Source organism: Lissotriton helveticus, chromosome 2_1, assembly GCF_964261635.1.
Source record: "Lissotriton helveticus chromosome 2_1, aLisHel1.1, whole genome shotgun sequence".
Lineage (NCBI taxonomy): Eukaryota > Metazoa > Chordata > Amphibia > Caudata > Salamandridae > Lissotriton > Lissotriton helveticus.
In genome coordinates this window covers 95,556,123-95,572,944 of record NC_136059.1, presented here as the reverse complement: position 1 = coordinate 95,572,944, position 16,822 = coordinate 95,556,123, and the positions used below count along the sequence as shown (strand labels likewise).

Below are 16,822 nucleotides of genomic sequence, written 5' to 3'. Positions count from 1 at the left end.
TTCAGACTATAAATAAATCTGGTCTACAGTGGTTAGTTAATACAAAGTTTATTGTGTAGATTACTTAAAACCATGACAATAGAAAAGATTTTAAAAAAGAAACATAATTGTACAGAAGCAAAATAAAATGCTAGTTACATGTCAGAACCGTATAATATGACTGGCTTTTATGCTCAAAGGAAGGAGGCACTTCGTGTACAGGCTTTCACTCTACAATCTTCCCTTTCACAAATCTATTATGAAGATAATGAATAAAAGTAAATTGAAAAACCTTCCATAAAATGAATTAAAAAGTTTCAGCTAAGAGAAGACGCAATTATGGCATAAGATAACTCTTTTTTAGGAAGTCCTGCGCTGCTTTAAAAAACTTTACCTATTCTTGCCAGTTCGAGGGGGACCATTGTACTAAAAATCCAGTTCATTGCTTGGTTGCATGTTCTTATGCCGTGAATTAAAAAGAGTGGCTTCAGTAAGATTCTACGGCAGTCAAGCAAGGTCGGACAGCTGCACAGTAAATGTAGAAAAGATTCTGATTTGAAGCCGCAGAGTCTACACTTGACTACTTTAGACAGCAGCGGCCAATTGGGATTAAAATCTTTGATTTGTAGTGCCAGCATCCTTACTGCCAAGATTTTAGTCAGACAGGCTTTCCCTATAGTGCAATTAAGATAAGGTTGTGTCCTAAGTCCAACTTGACTTTCATTGTTGTATGAAGCTGCCAGGGCCCTTAGTGGTGGAGTGGTATTAATTTGTTGCAGATCCATAGTCTTGGAAAGTGATCTAGTCTGTTTTCTCATTATACTTTTTATTGCAGCGAACGTAAGTGGTCTACAGTGACTGGGTCCTATGGCGGACGGACTGCTGGGTCAAGGGTGACTGTCAGCAAAGTGTACAGAGGCTCTTCCAATGGTATTCCAGAGGTTCTTCAGACTGTAAATAAAACTGGTCTACAGTGACACTGACTGGGTGCTATGATGGACAGACTGCCTCGGTCAGGGGTTACTGTCGGGGAAGCTAACGGACTCTCTTCCAGTGGTAATCCAGCGGTTCTCCAGACTGTTAACAGAGCAAGTGCACCACAGGTTTGGAAGAACAGAAGAGTAGCTAATTTATGCCATTCTACCACAATATAGGGTTGATTCACCAGTGCGTCAAACCATGTGGTTTACTTAACTGTGTGTGAAATAGATCAATGGTGGTAAATTGTTCTCTGCGCAAATATTAAATAACAATAAAAATAACGGTTATGGAGGGGACATTTTTTCTGGGCCCAATCAGAGTTTCCAAAATCTAAAGGTTGCACTACTCAGATCTAACTTTAAGATAGCGGAGAGGGCAGGAAGATTCATGAAATAGGTATTTGCAACTGTTTAATATACTGTGGCTCGCATTCCGACTTAAGGTAATTCCCGGCCTGGCCAGCCAAACTGCTGGTCTTTGCGCGGCAAACACTAGCGGTTTGTATTTCGCCCAGACATATCACTTGCTAAAAGCAGGGAAATGTGCATTTGATAAAAGGCTTGATAATGAGAAGAACAGGCAGGAGTAGAAGTGGAACATCAATCCACGCTGTTACAGCTCATTGACACAGGGCAGACTTGTGTGGGCAGGCAGGGACTTCTTAGGGATTTGAGGGTCCCGGGCGAAATATAATTTGGGGCCCCCTGCTCAGAACAACTCTACATTTATGATACTTCTTCAGCTCATTCAAGCCCTCAGCAACTATGGTCTGATCATTGACAACCCTCTTCATTGGCACACTAAACTGTAAGGGGGCCCCAGTCCTTCAGGCCCCCCCCCATTGAATGTTTAGAAGATATTGGAGACCTGGAAGCCCCTTTTCAAATTGTGCAGGGGACTCCATCACCTTTGCATTATGGCACTGTTTGGGACTGGTCTGAAAGCTTAATGATTGGGCCCCTAAAAGGTGGGGGCCCTGGGCCAGAGCACACCTTGCCTTAAAACATGTCTGGGTACAGGCACTCATACATCTGTGTGCTATCCATCCTTCCAGGTGCAGGGATGCTGATGCAAGAGCTCTCCATCACTGAGGCAGGTTCCAAGAGGTGGATTGAACAGACATTGCAGCCACTTGATTAGTGTTCCTAACCTTTAAACCTCTTCTGCTCTTACAGGTGCAGTATCATGAACTGACCCTTCATACTGTCCTCCAAGAGATGGTTGTTCAAAATGAGACCAACTGGCTGTAGAATCACCTTCTTTCATAGGTACTGACCTGAACTAATGGACCATCAAACCCCGCTGCCCCCTGACCCCCCCAGGGACACCTGCACAACACCTACCTACCTGGCGCGGCTAAAGCTTGGGATGTGAGTGATGCTGTCCCCAAGCCTAGAATCTATACAGAAGCATCAAGATGACAGGAGCTTTACTTGTCACTTGCCCTGCTGGCTATCCATGACATGTAAGTGAGCCCAGCGAAGCTTGCATGCCCAGAAGACACACAGGGGGATATTTACAAGAAAATGCCAATGCGCAGTGTTACCCCAAATTTGGCAACGCCACGCTTTGATATTTTCAAAATGCAGGGATGCGCCGTATTTACAAAAATATGGCGAACCCCTGTTCTTCCCCTAGCGCTAAAAAAGCTGGCTGGGACCAGCACAGGCACCCTTCCATCATGGTGCAAGGGTGCCTGCGCTGCAGGGGTGATTGTTTATGTGCAAGAAGGGACACCTTCCTGCACATAAACAATCAATGATGCTGATTTGCTCTTTCTACGTGTGCTGCAGAATGCAGCACACATGTAAAGAAATTAATAATTTATCCTCGACTCGCCATTGTAAGACCAGCTATTTCCTGGCATTGGTTTTTTACGCTGCCCCAGCCTTGTAAATCTGGTGTCAAAAACCAATGTGTGCTGCGGTGGAACGCCCACCGCAACACCCAATGCCCGCCCCTTTGCCGCAGCAGCCACCTTGTAAATATGGGGAATGGCACTACGCCACCGGAGCGTCAAAAAAAGTGATGCCCATTGGTGTTAGGGGCGTGTAAATATGCCACACAGGATGTTTATGTGGATGTGGCCAGCCCCTAAGCCCCAACAAGCATTAGCTGATGTGAATTACTTCCCCAGACCCCCAAGTTTTCAAGAAGCACTGGCTACACACCGACCGCCATCTGTACCTGCCGTTCTAGCATTCATGTTCGTATGTGGCTGCCTCTGTCCCAGCCACTGACATGACATGTCTCTGACTGGACAATGCCCTCGGGGCCTTTCAGAGACATCAGCTCTGGCCCAGCTGTGACCTGGTCGCAACAGCCTCTCAGAGATACCAGCAAGACATATGACTGACTCTGCCCCATCTCTACAGCCCTCTCATAGATGAATCTAACACGTGACCATCACATCTATGCCTGGCATGTGATAGGCTCTAAAGGCGAGAATAGCATGTCGCTGACTCTCACCCAGGCCCACTAGCATTTCAGGGGAGAACCCGGAAGATCTAAAACTTGTATCCGGGTATCCCCACACATACCTTCACGTGCCCTTGTGTGGGCTTTACATATCTGTTCAATGAAGACGTTTATGTACGTGTGCTACTTGCGCTTCAAAACCCCATCAGGGGTAGCAAACGCTATATAAATAGAAACCTCTTTCCCTCTTCTATCCCGCCACCTATCCTTCTATACACAAATAACTGAATAACATATCCACTACTCAAATTACTTCATATTTTACCATACTAATTTTCAACACTAATCCTTTATGGGTTCCGGAGTGGTGTGCTACTCGCCAGAAAAGTGCTTCAACGCCCATCAGGGGTAGCAAGTGCTATGTAAATGCAAACCTTTCTTCCCCATTTATCCCGACGCTATCCTTTCCACTCCAAATAACGGACTAATATCCACCACTCAAATTACTTCATATTTCACCATATTAATTCACCACTAATCCTTCTTAGGCTTCCTGAATAGCGTGCGTCAACAAGCACTATATAAATACAAACCTTTTCCCTCCTCAAACCTTCTGCTATCATTCCAAATCCAAATGACTGACTAACCTATCTACCACTTAAAATGTACTTGCATGTTTCACTATACTAATTCAACACCGATCCTCTACGGGTCCCGGATTAGCGTGCTACTCGCCGAAAAAGCGCTTCGACTCCTCGTCAGGGGTAGTAAGTGCTATATAAATGCAATTACAATACAATACAATAAAGCCAAGCGATGCGGCAGGCATTGAAGATTCAGTTTTATGTTCCGGCACAAATTAAATGTACTTAGCATTCTTTTGCGCTGTGTCCCCGCTCGAGGGTGGCCCATGTAAGAGCACAGTCTGTCTTCACAGTGTCGCTTCATGCCAAGCCTGGCGGGCTCGATTTGTGCACAATAAATTACAAGGGATTTAGGGAACAAAGGAAAGACTTGTTGAAGGAAGGCTGTGGCAGGATTGTTTCAAAGCCTCAATAGCACACAGACTCATCAACTGAACTTTGATCACAAACATTGCAAATAAATGATTTTTCAGCAGAATAAACGTATTGATTCTTTTCAGATTTTCATATTAAAAGTGTGTTACAAAGAACTGGGCCCCTTCTCGTAAGCCTTTCAACGAGATGGGGTTCTGGCTATGTTTAAATACCTTTGTTTCTGAATTCTGCTCAGGAAACACAGCACCCAGATAAACCCTATTTGCAGATGCGCAGAAAATAGTATGTTGTTGCTCACCACTGCTGAGGGCAGGATGAGGCAGAGGGACCCACTTAAGGCATCACCTCTCCTGAGCTAAACCAAGCTCAATCACATGAATCTTCACAGCTGGGAACCCCAGGTTTCACTGAACGCCGAGTCACCTGGATTCACTGTATACACCAACCTCTGCCTCAAGGAACACATTGCCCAAATAACCAAAGATGGACTGGTACCAGCTCTCTCTACTAAAGAAAGTCAAACCATTTCTACCAGAAAGCGTCTTCAGATTCCAAGGCTCAGCACTGGCACCCTTTAGGGGCAACATACATGCCATAGCAGGCCTCATTCAGAGCCTTCAGAAATCTGAACATATCATTTCATCCTGATGAAACCCCATTGGCTTCACTTGCTGGCCCACATAATCTACAAAGCCATCACGACCAGCTCCCCCGCTTATCTTGCATCCTGGGATCTCAGCACAACCACAGCCAGGAATCATTCAGACTGCAGACGATGAAATGTAAAAAATTAAAAAGAAGGCAGAAAGCCTTTTTTATCAATGCACCCAAGATCTGGAACAACATCTGCATATCCTTCAGAACCGCCCTAACGCTGCTCCAGTGTAGGAAAGAGTTGATGATGCACCTCTTTAAAGAACATTACATCACAAGACATTAACAATGAACACACCAGCTACCTCTTCTATCACTTGTTGACTCTATGCTTGTCTTTGACCCTGTCCTTTTGGCTAGGTTTGTGCTGTAGAAATATATTTATCCATGTATAAAAAGATAACCTCGCTCCACACTGAATAGTGGTAATAAAAAGCATATACTCTTATCGCCTTATTAATACACACATTTTAAATCTCACAGTTCATACAAGTGAGACTAGAAAAGTGATCATAGTTTTAAGTAACATCTTGTAAAAAAGCATTTGTTTGTAAAATATTGGTCCCTTATTCATTAAATAGTTCAAAGGTGTGGATTTTGGTGGTGGATGGAGGTGGTGGTCAAAGATGACACAGGTGTCGGGGGCTATGGGGCGATGAGACACAGACATGGAGAAGGTTAAGAAGAACAAGAAAACAGGCACCAATGGAGGGATGAACAACAAGCAGGCAAGGGGTGGTGGGGGCAGGGCACTGAGCTTGAGCACCAAGCGATGGAGGAGGGGCTGAACGAGACAAGCAGGTTAGTAGAGTTGAGGATAGAGGGAGGATCCCCCAAGAGGCAACAAAACAGGACACATGCAGGTGGGAGAGTGAGCAGGACACTTGCTCCATCAGGGAACGAGAACTAGGCACCAAATGGGATCAAGATAAATGGAGTACATGTCAGGGGCAAGAGAGAACAATGGAAGGTGGGCCCGAATAGGACAAAGGTGGGGGTGGGGAGAGGCGACACTGCTCCATCCTATATCCTGCTTACTGTTATATACAATGCAGGGGCATATTATCAAGAACTCCGTTAAAAATTATCGCCAGTTTAGCGGCAGAAAACTGCAGCTAAAGCGGCGATATTGGGCTTGATAATACGCCCTTGAGAATTCCAATAGAAGTCCGTGTTCTGGTGTGAACCTGGGCTTCTATTGGAATTCTTCAGGGCATATTATCAAGCCCATTATCGCCGCTTTAGTGGCAGTTCTTTGCCGCTAAACCAGCGATAATTTTAACGCCGTCCTTGATAATATGGTGGTGGGGGGGGTGGCTACCAAGATACTATGTAATGGGGGGCAGTTGGATGCGATGTCACCACTGTATGTACTGTTTTCTTTACATTCTCTTGTTACAATCCAATAAAAAAATGATTTAAAAAATCATGGTGGTAGCCACACGGGTTCGGCATCTATCACCTCATATATCTGCACCACAGGTGCTACAATGTCATATTAGGGTTATAATCACTATGATAAGGTCCAGTGCCGGGTCAGCTATGTTGTTTTATACGACTATGGACGTCATTTAGGGGTTGTGGCTGAGAACCCTGGCTTGTCACCTGAGACCCCTGGCACTGCCTTTGAGCCGTCCGGCCTTAGAGGTGGCAAAATCAGCTCCAGGAACAGTGACAGCTCGTTCTTATGGACGTCGGTTGGAGATTTTCTGTCTTTCTTTTCTTTAATTTCTTTTAGTACACTAATAGTGGATAGTGCCTCAATATTCGCTATTAGTGTATTGAAAAATGGAGTGCAATTAGCTGGAATATGCCCTTTCCCTGGCACCTGAGAAAAGTAAAAATACATGCTTGTAAATGTATGTTGAGGGTGTGCATGTGGGTGAGTGTGTGTTTACGTGGGAGAGAGTGTGTGTGATTATGTGTGTATTTGTAAGCATGTGTATGTGTGTGAAATTGGGGGTCAAAAGGTATGTGATGTCACTTCCGTTACCCCTGGCATTTTGGTGGCATGTATATGAACCCCCTGAATCACCCTAGACCCTCCTGCCCCCTTTGTTTCCTTGAACCTTGTGCCCTCGGAGCTAATAATGAAATAGGCACCCATGCAAAGTACACAAGGACACGCCCATGTTTTGTATCTTTCACAGGTGAATAATTAATTAATTTTCCCTCGTCATCGTCCATCGGAATCCCCCCACACCGCCTCGCCCCATCGCCCCACCACTGTTACCTGCATGGACTGCGGCTGACAAAAATGTGGGAGACGTAATCTTTCAGAAGTCGGCTTATCAAGCAAAAAAGCGCTGTATTCAAACCTGCCTCCCAGTGTCAGGAACGAAGTTTAGCAACCTGCGCCCATGACGTGCCTCCACGAACCCAGTGACGACACAGCGTGATGCTCCACAGTCTCAGGGAGGCGCATGAGGGTCACTGTCTCAAGTGGTCGAAAGGACACATGCTAAAGCTTTACTAAATATTTTAAAAATCTAAATAAATTACCTTGTATTTTTTACTCACAAACTTGTCATTTCCCAGGTTAATTTTTAATTGTTCCATTTTGTGCATTTCTTCGGCTAGCTCGTCCTTGTCCCTCATCCACATCGCGTGACGTAGGTATCTGAAGACACAGCATGGAGACGGAAGGCATTGATTAGCACGGGTCTATATATTGTATGTGCAATAATGATCAGTACTTATTGAAATACTGAATATGTTACACACGTTAAAACTGCAACATAGCATTCCACAGCATATAAAAATATACATCAATTTACACCCGACTAAAACTATGAACAAGTATTTGCAATGCAATAGTTCTCGCATTTTCAAAAGTTTGAGCTATTGGCATTGTAAATGACAATTCTTTTTATTCATGTGTTGATTTTGAAACCGGTAAATAAAAGGCATTGTCATTTACAATGCCAATAGCTTAAACTCTCAACAAATGCGAGACCTTCTGCATTGCAAATGCGTTAGTGCTATTAATATTTTTAAAAAGCATTAGGAGAGGGCGTGTTCTGACTGCAACAGCAGGTAGAACAAAGCTATTTGGGAAAATAGTGCTCAGAGGCTGTAATTAGAGCCTACTGAGTAACAACATACGTAACAGGGGGTGTCGCCATGGGAGGTTACAAAATGAGACAAGGCGGTACTAAGGAGACCCTACCAAGCCTATTGACCAATGAACAGCCACAGTTTACAGTGGAAAATGACACAAGCCAATGAAAAAATATGAGCGGAGCTTCAAGTACCTACCTGAATACAGCATGTCTTGCAGAGCAGCGCATGTGCTGCCCAGGCTCGACCTAAAAACTAACAAGTCAAAGCAAAATGGAAAAAACGAGTCTTGCACTGGGTTTAAAAGTGTGTCATTGGGCTATTTATTATTGATATGCATATATATGAGTATATACTGGTCTGAAACGTAAATCCATGCCATATTTTAAAGAAACTGAAGTCTGTACTGCCAATTGAAGACCAGAGCAGCTGCTTGTGGGTACTGATTGGGTTACTGACAGGCAAAGTGCTCTTCTCAACCTGCAGCAGACTCAAAACGCTCAAATATATGCAGCCACAGCAGTGCTTAACTTGAGCCAGTGGTCTCCAGTGCTCGACACAGGCACTTAATTGTCAACACCAGCGTTTGTGACAGTCTGCCTCAGGGTGGCGCTGTCTGTATAATTTAGAGATTAATACAACAACAGTTGTTTATTAACTGAATATAGATTGAAAATGACTATTACATCCCTTTTTAAAGCTTTAATGCCCGGAACAGTCTGAATTGTCGCACTTGTAGGAGTGTGATGGCTAGTAGTTGTGTTGCTACTAATATTCGCAGCGCTGGCAGGGGCAATCTGTAGTGATCACCTTACGAGGGCCCTGGCACTTATATTTTTTACAAATTAAGCACTGATGCCACCAACATTAAGGAGAGTGAGCAGTTTTTTATCAGAGGATTTAAATCATGGATACTCGCAAACATTTTCCATGGGGCAAAAAAGTTCGGCCTGTGGAGTGACCGCGGGCCACATTGCTGCCCGCAGGGTAGCGGTCGGGGCGTGTAAGGTGTAAGGTGGGTGTAGGGGAAGTGACACATGTACATCTAGTGGCGGGATTGCACCAGAGATCAATCCCGGCTTTTCCACTTTTGTGTGATACTAGGCAATTGTTTTATTTTACTTTGCCTCCCTTTTCTTCATTATCACATATAAGAGGAGCTCGAAATACATGGCTTCAGGATGTGTGTGGTCCAAAACTTTCTTATGTTTGATTTAATAAACTATATAATGTTGTTCATGTATCATAGCAACCCAGGACAGCAAGAGGGTGCACATAACAACTAACATTCCTCTTAGTTCACTATTGGCATTGTTGTCAGGGTGGCAGGAAGCATGAATTAGTCTTAACTCATGTTTGAAAATGGTAGCTTTAATTAAAAAAAAATCACATTCACTTTTATAATCTGATGTACTAAGGCAAAATGCTTCTGCATATTAATGAAATACACTTTTTTTAATTTTTAAGGAACTTCATTATATTTTTACCCATCGTTCCAAGATGTCTTTAAAAATGAAAGTGTTCATAAAGTCAAGTGTTGCAGGACACCTTCTGTGCTTCTTTTTTCACTTCAGTTCAACTATAAATAAATGCTTGCCGATATATTTATGAATATTAGGACTTTGTAAAGTAAACAGCGGCCTAGTGCTGTTGTTCCACCGGGTCCGCATGTAAAGGTAGGGATGGCCGCTTGCGGACTACGGGCCGTACTTTGAGTATCACTGCTTTAAATACTTCCCTTGCTTCCTACAGCCCCTGCCACTGCTATTATGGGATTACACGAGTTCACTTCAAACCAACGCATTCGTACAGCGTGCAAACCATGGTTGATCATTTGCAGTAGCGGACAGTATCTCAATAGAGTGGCAGGGCAGAGGGAGGGGGAGGGGGGACGGACGGATGACGAGACAAATAAGGAAAAACGTACCTGCTGCATCGCCGCATCGCACTCCTCCCCACTCCAGGCACAGGCTACCAGAATCCACTGCAGACAATACTGACGCTGCCCTTGATTTACGCTCCCAGTTAGACTGGGAGCGAACGCCTTCTCTCTCCAACCCGGCAATGCAGCTCGGGTTGGGGAGAGCTTCAGTGCGCATGACGGTTTGGGCGTCATGAGACTGCAGGCCAAACCGTTGTGCGCACTGATAACAGTGAAAAACACTCCCCCTAGTGCCTGTCATCCTCATGGCCCTGCCCCCAAGCCTCAGCTACGAGAACAAAAATAAAACAATAATAAACAAGGGTTTAGTATCGCTTTGTTTTTGATTTGTTTGGCTGCTGTCAGCAAGGAACGACGCTCCTTCGTCATAGTGGCCGCTGACCACTTGTTATTGAAGCAGCTTTCTGACTGCATTCCTGGGGTGGCAGCCTGCACCAGTGCTTACGTCTTCTGCTTTGTCATCACATGTAGAATTCTAGTAAGTAGCATGCAATGGATTGGACCAGACAATGCCCACCCCTAAAAATCTCTTTCTCTACTCCTTCCCGTGTATGAAAACTCCCTTTTCCATTGCCAGCTGGAAGTGATGTGCAAAGGGAAAGGTAGAGGAATGCCTTTGCCTACCAGGTTATTAGTTCAGATAATCTAATATTTCATTCACTTAGTTCACATTAGAAAGCAATCTTTTTTTATGAAGGCTTAACTGGTGACTGGTGTTTCTCACTCAAAACCAACAAGAGGAGTGTAGTATTCTTGTTTACAGATATTTCCCTTTTAATACAAATTCCAATATTGTACATATTTCCCTTTTAAATAGAATGTCTCTTCATAGCTGCTCATGCACATTGTGTTATGGATTCCATTTAGAATTGTTATGGTCTGAAATGGATTGGGGTGGAGAAAAAGGACTGGTAACTTGGAGAGTGGATGTACTGTGCTGCAGTTCAATTAACCTTGGATTTTACTTGGAATTATCTTGGATTTTCAACATCTTTATTACAAAATTGGCGACGAGGGTGTCTAGTACCTACTACTACAGCAGCACAGGTGTGGTACACCTGATTTTGAAAGGATTTGGGATTTTTACCTGATCTTAACCTAGTTTGGATTTTATAAACTTTAGAAGATTGGAGCTTGGTTCAATCCTACATAGAAGACGTTGCTATCGACTATCCTACTTAAGGACTGAAGGATTTAAAACTTTATTTTACTTGGAATACTATTTACACCTGCTCTCACTGGTGTACAATATTCTATTGGTAACGCTTTTCATCTTGGAGACTGCACGGTTGAGGACGCTGTGTTTACCGTAAACTACGAAATTTATGGGTGTTTGCGCGAAAGTTTCACAATTTTAAACGAAATAAGCAAATGTTTACCTTTGAATGTGGTTTCAACGGGCAACACGCGAAGGACTGAGTCTTCCCGTGCAACAAATCTCCATGCGCCGTGTTGGAGCGTGCAGTTACCATGGTTTCCAAGTAGTGACTCGGTGTGCTCGTGAAATAAAGGTACTGTTTCACATTTTGGAATATATTGATCAAATAAGCCACGCCGCACGACAAACTTCACAACTATCTGTTTGACAACATTTTCACATCGCGTGCATTATTGCTGGAAATTTCGAGCTAGTGCTAGACTTTTGCACTATAATCTACAACTGCTGTGTAGGACATTACAGCGCTGATGTACACAGCTGGTGTACTCAAGGATTGAATTTGTGTTTATTTACTTTGCATTTTATTTTCTTTCAACGGTAATAATATCATATTGCTTCATTTTGTTCACTATTTATTTGTACAATTATCATTTTCACCATGCAGTTTGACCCTCCTTCGAAATTTTTACAATGTAAGGGTGATCCTCCCATCCCCTGGAACAGATGGAAGGAGGAGTTTTTAACTTATTTAAAGGCTATTGATGGGGAAAGGATGGGAAATGAAAGAAAAAAGAATATTTTTCTTCATTGTTTAGGATCCGAAGGGCAAGCTATTTTTAGAAATGTACCACCTGTTCCGGGTGACTCTGGTGTATTTGATGAAGCAATGCTTCGTGTAGAAACACGTTTCAAACCCACAACCAGTATTGCTCTGAATCGTTACAAGTTTTATACGAGGGCACAGAAAGAAAATGAATCTTTTGATGATTTTTTAACGTGTTTGAGAGCTTTGGTGGTTTCATGTAATTTTGGTGCAATGACAGACGAAATGATCAGAGATCAGATAATTGTCAATGTTAAATGTAAGAAAACACAGGAACAATTGTGGATATTAGGTAATCCCACTTTATTAGAAAGCATTTCCACTGCCAAGGCTTTTGAACAATCTAGCAAATGGATGAAAACTATTGAAGAAACGAGCACTAGGGGTAGCAAGAATGATAAACTAAGTGAAGAAGTATGTGCTATGAACAATGTTACAAAAGGTTTTCAAAACTATAGGAATATATCACGTAACCGCATTGTATGTTTTGGATGTGGGAGTTACAATCATGTAGCTTCCTTCAAGTTTTGTCCTGCCTTGGGAAAAGAGTGCAACAAATGTGGTAGAGTTGGTCATTTTTCCAAGTCCTGCAGGGAAGACAAAAAGAAAATTGGGGACAAAAGTAATTATTTCAAAAAAGGGGAAGTCTCTTGTGTGAGAGATGACACTGATTTGGGATCAAATTTGTCAAGATGTGAGCATGTCGTGTCTGATGAATCCCTTAAAGAAAGAGGAATGATTGCATCATTAGTGAGTTTAGGGTTGCTTGAAGAGGATGTGTTGGACTCTCCTAAGTGTGTGGTTACATTTATGGGTGTTGAACTAGAGCTAGTGGCTGATTCTGGGTCTCCTTGGACCATCATAACGGAAGAATACTTTCATGAAATGTATGAATCTAAGATTGCTAAGAGTGATTTGTACCCTCCTGATGTAATGGCAAAAGGTTTCAATTGTTCATACATTGATTTCATTGGTTATATTGCTTCCACCATATATTTTAAGGATCAATCTGCGTACATCAAATTATATGTTGTAGTAAAGGGTGTGAATGTTCTGGGTTGGCGCGATCAATTCAAACTTAACATTACGTTGAATCCACGCAGCAAAGATCCAGTGATGGTGTTAAAGGATAGAGATGAGTTAAATAAAAGAGTTATGTTTGTAGAAGAGAGTAATGCTTGGAAGTTACTTTCGTGTGAGTTTCCTGGAGTTTTTTCAGACAAGTTAGGTAAGCTAAGCGGGTTCACTCATGTCATCAAGCTCAAACAACAAGCTGAACCAGTTGTGCAAAAGCTTAGACCTGTACCACTCAATGTTAGAGAAGAGTTAAGTGATACTCTAAAAGATATGTTAAAAAATAATGTCATAGAGGAGATAGAATCGTCAGAATGGGTTTCGCCAGTAGTTTTGGCACGCAAACCTGATAAATCTCTGAGACTTTGCATAGATTTGAGAGCACTTAATGCTAATATAGTAGTAGATTGTCATCCTCTGCCGAATATCAATGAAGTAGTGAGCATGATTGGTGAGGCTGTAGTTTTTTCTACCTTAGACTTGAGATCTGCGTATCATCAGGTAGTGTTAGCAGAAGAATCACGTCATCTCACAGCATTTATTACACCTCAGGGATTATATCAATTCAAACGGATGCCATTTGGTTTGGCATCGGCAGCCTCAGTTTTTCAGAGATCGATGTATCATATTTTTAAAGACATGAGTGACTATGTGAAGTGTTTTCAGGATGACATTTTAGTATTTTCTAAGAGTGATGAAGTACATATGGAATACCTGAGTAATGTGTGTAAAATGTTAAGTAAGTTTGGTCTTACCATTAAGAGTAAAAAGTGCAAGTTATTTCAAAAGAAGATAGAATATTTAGGGCATACTATTTCTGGGAATAGTGTTACTCCTAAGAAATCGTTAGTTGATGCAATCCTGAAAGCTCCTGCACCCGATTGCAAAGATAAATTGTTATCATTTTTAGGACTCTGTGAATATTACAATAAGTTTATAGTTAGTTTCGCAACTAAAGTGGAGCCGTTAAGAGAACTAACCAGGAAAGATGTTGAATTTTTGTGGGGAACTAAACAACAAAACGCTTTTGACAGTATTAAACTTGACATGGTGTCAGCTCCTACACTTAGACCGTTTTGTTTGAACAAAGTTTGTGTTTTGACAGTGGATGCTAGCCTTTATGGCCTGGGTTGCGTGCTTTCGCAACGTTCGGGTAAGGAGGACTGGAATGTTGCATTCGCGTCTAGATCTCTAAATAACACTGAAAAACGATACGCTGTAATCGAAAAGGAATTATTAGGATGTGTCTGGGCTGTTGAACATTTCCGGAATTATATTTGGGGTGCAAGATTTTTGATACGTACTGATCATAAGCCTTTGGTGGGTATTCTTTCACCCGGTGGAGGTTTAAGTGCGACTGCTCGTATTGCTAGATTGATGTCACGATTACAAGAATATAGTTTTGACATAGAATATGTGCCTGGGAAACTCAATGTGACTGCAGATTGTTTGTCAAGATTACCATATCCCAGTATCAGTGATGATGAAGATACTGAAGTCGTAACTAGCATTTCAGAATTATTGTCTGAGAAATTCAGTATCATTTCAGAAGATTTATGGATGAAAAGCATGAGTGAGGATGATGTCTTGTGCAAAGTGAGAGATTATGTGAGTGTGGGTTGGCCTTCTAAGGAATTAATTCCAGCTGAAGTTATACCATTTTACAATGTTGCTGATGAGTTGGCCATAGAGGGAAATCTACTATTCAGAGCTGGAAAATGTATTCCACCTTTTGCGGTAAGAGATGTTATTTTGCAAATGAGTCATGAATGTCACATGGGCATGTCGTCCATGAAAAGATTAATTAGGTCAAATTTCTGGTGGCCAGGAGTGGATAGGTTTGTAGATAAATTTGTTAGAGAGTGTCCTGAGTGCATTGAAAGTGATAAGACGTGCAAATGTGATCCGGCACCTTTGACTCCTGTGAAGTGGCCAGATCATCCATGGCAGAAATTAGGGATCGATATTGCTGGCCCATTCAATTTTTTACCACAGGAGTGTAGATTCGCTATAGTTGCTGTGGATTATCACTCCAAATGGCCTAAGGTCAAACTGGTACCTCATCCTAACACTGAAAGTGTTATTTTATTTTTGAGAGAGATATTTTCAAGAGAAGGATTCCCAGAAAGCCTTGTATCAGATAATGGGGTACAGTTCAAATCTTCAGAGATGTTGGAGTTTTTGAGTACTTATGGTATAAAGCATTGCACCACTGCTCTGTATGAACCACAAGGAAATGGGCTAGTGGAGAGATATAACAGGGTTCTCAAACAAGATATCCTATGGGCTCGGAAGTTTGGGGGAATGTGGAAGGAGAAATTGAGAGAAAAGTTATGGCTGTACCGTATAACGCCTCATGCCACTACAGAAGTTTTTCCTTTCCGCCTACTAAAGGGTAGAGATCCTGTATCTAACCTATGTCCTTGGTGGTTTAAGAAAAGTGCTGGTTATCGCATGGTTGATGTGAATGTCAAAGAAGTAGCTGAGAAAGTGGAACTCAAACAGTGCAAATACAAAAGTGATTATGATACTAGGATGAAAGTCAAACAACCTGCTTTTATGGTAGGTGATGTGGTTAGGATTCGTAAACCTGGTTATATTACCAAAGGTGAGACAAAGTTTGGCAAACCTATGAAGGTTGTGAAAGTTTATCACAATAGCGTTGTCACACAAGATGGCAAAAGATGGAATGTTAGAAGAGTATCCAAATGTGTGTCTTAAATTTTCTATTATAACCAGTAATTTCTTTTATGTGTAAAGATTTTTTTTTTTAATGTTTACGTAGTCACTTAATTTTCTTTAGGGGGAAAATGTGTAGTATTCTTGTTTACAGATATTTCCCTTTTAATACAAATTCCAATATTGTACATATTTCCCTTTTAAATAGAATGTCTCTTCATAGCTGCTCATGCACATTGTGTTATGGATTCCATTTAGAATTGTTATGGTCTGAAATGGATTGGGGTGGAGAAAAAGGACTGGTAACTTGGAGAGTGGATGTACTTTGCTGCAGTTCAATAAACCTTGGATTTTACTTGGAATTATCTTGGATTTTCAATATCTTTATTACAAGGAGGCAATATTTTATAAAGCAATATGAAGTGGAAAGGAGAAATATCAGGGGTGATGACTCAGTGGGCCTTGGCATTGGAAAGAGAACCCCTCTTTTGTAAACATATCTCTGTAGTGTAAAGAGAACTAGTATTATGTTTCATATAGGTACACCAATATAGGCTCAGGTAGTCATCTAACCTTTCACCTATATTCTCTCCAATCATTACACTATATAACGGTTCTTGGGACTAACCTTTTACCTAGTTATGATACTGCTTACACGACGTCGGGTTTTCCCTGAAAACTAGCCTCATTCATCATGCAAGAGGATTCTTGGAAACTCAGCAGGACTGCCATCTCCTGTATAATAACTATGTATAAGGGTCATTCCTTTCGTCATCCTAAGTCCAACATGACACAGCAAGGTAGACCCCTGAGGGTACCACTTTGGGTATATAAACACCATATCTTGCTGAGTTAGTCAGAGGAGAAAAGTACTTCCATGCCGACACACTGATGCGAGACGCTGAGGCTCCTGCCCACAGACACTCCAGCTCGCAGTGGTCTGACATCCCTTGCGGGGTGTCCATCATTTATTTTTGTTGTTTTTTTGTGTCCTCATTTTGCCCTTGGAAAACCACATAGGAGCACTAGGAGAG

General features: G+C 42.1%; 1 protein-coding gene across 1 annotated transcript in view; it reads right to left on the bottom strand.

Annotated features, from left to right (window-relative positions):
* ANKRD53 (ankyrin repeat domain 53) overlaps nt 1-16,822 on the bottom strand; it is an 86,463-nt gene that overhangs the window by 21,992 nt on the left and 47,649 nt on the right. Inside the window, exon 5 of the mRNA XM_078677194.1 lies at nt 7,554-7,671. Within this exon, the coding sequence (XP_078533320.1) occupies nt 7,554-7,671 (118 nt within the window). The remainder of the gene's footprint in view (nt 1-7,553; nt 7,672-16,822) is intronic.